This window comes from Pinus tabuliformis, chromosome X (assembly GCF_031772625.1).
Source record: "Pinus tabuliformis cultivar Carrire ecotype Pingquan chromosome X, CPIR1, whole genome shotgun sequence".
Classification (NCBI taxonomy): domain Eukaryota; kingdom Viridiplantae; phylum Streptophyta; class Pinopsida; order Pinales; family Pinaceae; genus Pinus; species Pinus tabuliformis.
Genome location: NC_142308.1, coordinates 1113564924 through 1113570070, shown reverse-complemented (window position 1 = coordinate 1113570070; position 5147 = coordinate 1113564924). Strand labels below are relative to the sequence as shown.

The window sequence follows — 5147 nt, the reverse complement described above, 5'->3', positions numbered from 1 at the left end:
AATTGAGCCCAGCCTTTGCGGTGAGGGCGTGAAAGAAGGATTCAAGTTCCCTCCGTTGTTCAGATCAAAGATCTGAAATTGCAGCTGCTTAGCCACTTTCGGCATTTAATTTATCATTAAGTAACAATTATTAAAAAACCAAAATTTCTATTTAAGTATTGATAACAGTGATGAGTATAACAATAATTGCTTGTAGTGTTTCCAATGGTTGTATCTCCGATTAAAAAAAGGAATTCTAATGGTTGTATCTCTGATTGAAAAAAAGAATTCTTTTGTTGAGCCCCCAAGATCATTCAATAGCCACTGGTTTGGAGTCCCGTGGTGGTCTAGATGGTCACAAAACTAGTGGCATAATTTAATTAATAGGCGGATGAAGTACCCATTATTCTGTAAAAACACAGAAACCAAATTAAATGTATATTAATCAATCTCAATCAATGATGTACAATGTATACATGTTAATACATACATGAAACAGTTGAATTAGTTTCTGGGGGTTTTGGACTCCAACAACTACCCAAACTGACCCAAGAGGATTAGCTATCTAACATAATTAATTGTATTTTCGCACAAATTAATGTTTGCCAACCTGGGACTAAAGTTGCCTTCACCTTGTCAAACATTTATTGTAGCACAAACTAAGGGATGTGATTCTCTAGCATGAGAATGTAGCACTTTATATTGCTACCATGCTCACCGCGATAATGGCTGAATAAAAACTGCAGCCAAAAGTATGAATCTACCACTATCATCACAACCAATTTATTACAAATTACACCCTCCACATCTTCCATGTTGGTCTTATTCATTGTTGTCACTCCTGGATGTGATTTGCACCAGTGGTATTCACAACAGTAAGTACTGGTAGAACAATGAGTGAAGTCATCACAACCAATTTATTACAAATTACGCCCTCCACATCTTCCATGTTGGTCTTATTCATTGTTGTCACCGCTGGATGTGATTTGCACCAGTGGTATTCACAACTGTAAGTACTAGTATAACAATTAGTGAAATCATTGCAAAAAGACAAATAAAATTCAAAAAAATACAAAACAAAATATTTTTAAAAATAAACATTTTTAAGTTTCTAATGTTCACTTTTGAACCTAATTTTTATTTTTTGTTCAATCTATAAATAATGTGGGGGATAATAATGAAAATTAAACACAAACAAACCACAAATATATTTAAATTTTCTATTTAGTCTTTACATCAGCCTCTATTTAAGCTTGTGTCATGATGTGCATTTTCATCTGGTATTAATGATAAATCACAAGAACTAGTTCGAAACCCATTGAAAAAAAAATAAAAAACTTACATAACTTTTACCAAAACCAATTTAATTTACATATAATGATAATGATAAATAATTATGATCAAACCACAAATATATTAAATACAATAGAAAGCACAATATTTTTAAATTGCACTTTATTGTCCAAATTATCATCTTATATAGTGCTCTTCTCAAGATAATAAAATTAAGTGTGGTGGAAAGTGAATCGAATCTAATTAAACACCATAAATTAAGGCTACAAATAAATCTAATATATACTGAAAATCAAATGCACGAATTCATGTGTTATTATGTAAGAAGTTTGAAGTTGTAAATGTAAGTGCATTTTAATTTTATTCGAAAAAAGATTGGTTTGAAATTTATAGGTTGATTATCTTTAATTCTGATTGCAAGTGTCATGCAGGCGATACTCGTAGTTCGAAATATTCTCAATTAAACGATTGGTCTTTTAACTGTAATGCATGGGTTTATGATCCACTTCAAAAACGGGCTTACTAACAAGCGCATATTTTTATAGGTGCTAGTTTTTGTGCGATTTTTTGAGGATTTTTTGGTGAGTTTTTCTGGTCAAATTTTTTTAAATTCCGGTAGCAATTTATTGAAATCGCAAGTTGGATAGGTAATTCGCAAGTTTGATAGATAATTTCTGCACAATCAAAGCGTCTAGAGGTTTTTCAGGGTGCTGAATTCAAATATGCAGTAAAAACCTATTTTAACTAATAAAAATCAAGATTTAACCTCAATTTTTCCAGCCGAATTCCGTCACCAAAATCTCCAAAAAATCGCACTAAATAAAATTATAGATATGGATTTCAAATTAAAACCAAAAATATATACGCAATGCTATATCCAACACACTCGTACAATTAATGAATGCTTGCGGTTTAAGCAGAAATACAGAAACTGTTTAACTGCTGTCATCAGTCTTCATAGTCAGACTTCAAGTCTCTTCACACTTCTTAATACAAAACTGGACTTAAATCACAGATAAAATGAAAAATGCCAAAACAACACATCAAGAAATACATTAACATTATCAGAAATACATCAAGGGAGAGGATACAGTGATTATCTTCATCTACTATACACACTTCCATTACACCTTCCCATATCCTTAGTGCTTCGTCTGATAGCTGGCCAGCCTTGCACTTAAGTTCCCTGAATACATAGTGGAAGAAAACAGATAAGAATTGGGTTCTTACCTCTCTTTAATACTAAAGTTTTTCACTCTGCAATACGAAAAGATTAGAGTCTCCTATTATTTGTAGGAATATATGCTATTTTCTATTCTTATATTATGGATTTCAATTCTCTTTATTAATAAACCACCTTACACAGGCGATATTCCTCACTCAACCTCGGCTGTAGAATGCACATGGCTTCTCTCTGTGCTACCAGAAACAAGTTCAGATTCAAATGTCTTCAATGGCAGCATCTCATACCTCCTTGATCCAGGGACTGTTATCTTACTTGATACTAATCTCAATGCCTGACTCAGCGCATGCTTATTCCATCTTTGCTGGATGAAAATCACAATTGCAAGCACCACAGCAGTCAGTGGAATAGAAATATCTCCAAATTTCGAATAGAAATCTGAGCCAGGATTTGCAAAGGAAGATATGAAAACTCGACTCGCATCTGTATAGTAAGGATTGAAAACTGGAGGTCTGAAGTAATCATAGATGTGAGGAAGGAGCCGCAGAACAGTGATACCAATGTAATATAGTTTCCTAAGTGGTTTTCGTTCAAAATGCCAAAGAATGTTACCGATAATTTGAGGAAGCAGGAAGAAATCCTGTACCAGACCCACATACTCCTGAAGTTCAGTCTCCCAGTCAACTTGGTTGTGTGCATGGCGTGCTGAATACTGAATTGGGCGGCTACTGGTCTTCATATTATGAACAATCAGCACAATTGAAAAACCCATAGCATGTATAGCAGAGGAAATGGCAAGCACTCGTTTATCACTTGGGACTCTCCATGGCTCTGAAGGACTCCTTGTCAGCAAGCGAATACGAGATTTCCAAACCTTTTGGCACAATCTTAGTGTCAATAGACATGCAATCAACACTAGCAGTTTAACCATGTACTCAATCTTGTCAGACCCTCCGCTCTGAATCGGATAGAAAACATAATTGCTCTGGGCTTCAGATTTCGTACTCTCGAATAAGGCATCTGCACCTGTTAAGAGAGGAATACTATATCCGATGGCCTGAAGTCCCAGCATGACAAGAGAGATGTACGGAGATACTTCTGTCTTCTCTCGACTGTAGAATAACTGGCTTACAATGCACCCAATCATCATGGATAGTGTCAATATACGCAACGCGCATTCGACAGTTTTGCGAGAGATAATCTCTTCTGTCTGACTCCAATATACAATCGGAAGAGTCTCGATTTTGATCTGCTTGAAAAAAAGTCGGTGGTCAACGGCTCGTTGGCTTTTCACAGAAAGCTTCACAGTTGGATTTCTGAACAACCTGGCATTTGTAGGTGGATATTCCACTTTCACTTCAATGAGGCAATCAAAACCATCCTGCAGATCCCCTGTTTCATGCAAAACTCTCCACCATGGAGCTCGAAAATCCCTTCGAACATCCCTGCATCCTATAAGGTGCATTATACCCACTCTTGGATCATAGAGACCCTCAAGAAAAAGATTTGAAAGATTTCCTTCCATTTTCAGCTGTGCAGCAACTTTCAAGGACTTCTCCTGCGAGCCCGGAACCTCCTCAGATATGAAAGAAATGTTTGAGGCCTGATACCAAGTCCAACCAACTACCACAAATTCCTCAATGGCTACAACATCCAAGTTTAAGAAGCTCGTCACAAAGTTCCCTCTGGAAAGCAGGTCAAAAAAGCCCTCTGAACGCACTGAGAGATCCTTGCCTAGATCAGAGAATTCCTGTCTTGTTCTGCCCCCCAGTTTTTTCTGGGGATACTTCAAGAATGATTTGCCAAAACCTCCACTCACATCTCTCTCCATCTGGGCCAACTTGTTCTTGTTGTATTCATATGACATATTGTTTACCACATCCCATGGCAAATATTGATGATGTATAAGCTCAAATGACAGAGGATAGAAGGGGTTTGTAGTGTTCTCAATGCTGCCAGCAATTACACTTCTTTGTTTTAATGAAAGTGAAAGGGGAATGTGCATACAGATTCGAGAATTGCAGGCACCGCTATTCTCGATGGATCCAAGGCATCCGACCATACACAACTGACCAGAAGATGAGTTCCATTTCCCCTCTGCAGTCAATGTTAAGCCATTAAGCCCTGTTCTTTGACATGCCAAATACTGATTCTGTGAAGGAGGCACAGCTCGAAAAACCGCACTAACATTTGCAATATTTGAATTAGATATCTCTGTACACATCAAACGCTGCACACAAAGCTTTATGCTATCGAAACCGCCCTTAGGTTCACGCAATTTATTATCCATAATGAAAGGGCCCAACTTGTTACAATAAGCATCTGTGCCACTACAATTCCAAGAGGGAACCACATCTAGAATCTGACCAACCATCAGTTGCTGCATAGCTGAGCAGAATTGCTCCCCTCGATATACATCAATACCTTTTGAGTGGAAATTGTCTAGATTTTGGTGAGGAGCACAAGCCTTTGCCACCAGGCTGTCAGAGTCAAATTCATAATTCGAATCAACAGCCAATTGTGAAGAGATGTCAATTTCATCAAAATAACTTGAATTAGAGTGTGGATTGAGGCTTCTTAGTGTTCCTCGAATCTCCATGGTAGTCAGAGAAAGCTTGCTCGGATAGCGCAATTGTAGCAAAATTTTGTCGTCTGACAAAGTAGGGGACTGTGACACTGATTTATTTAACCA

At 37.1% G+C, this 5147-nt stretch overlaps 1 protein-coding gene across 1 annotated transcript; it reads right to left on the bottom strand.

Moving 5' to 3' along the window:
- Positions 1–2159: 2159 nt before the first annotated feature.
- Positions 2160–4818, bottom strand: LOC149143712 (uncharacterized). Its single transcript, XM_089447989.1, has 2 exons — positions 2630–4818; positions 2160–2458 (listed from the first exon to the last, which is right to left on the bottom strand). Exon 1 carries the CDS (start codon positions 4743–4745, stop codon positions 2649–2651), a length of 2097 nt encoding a protein of 698 aa, XP_089304115.1. The 5' UTR covers positions 4746–4818; the 3' UTR covers positions 2160–2458; positions 2630–2648.
- Between the last annotated feature and the right edge of the window lie 329 nt (positions 4819–5147).

Coding starts and splice junctions, on each gene's coding strand:
- LOC149143712 (XM_089447989.1), bottom strand. CDS start 4,745: ATGGATAATAAATTGCGTGAACCTAAGGGCGGTTTCGATAGCATAAAG.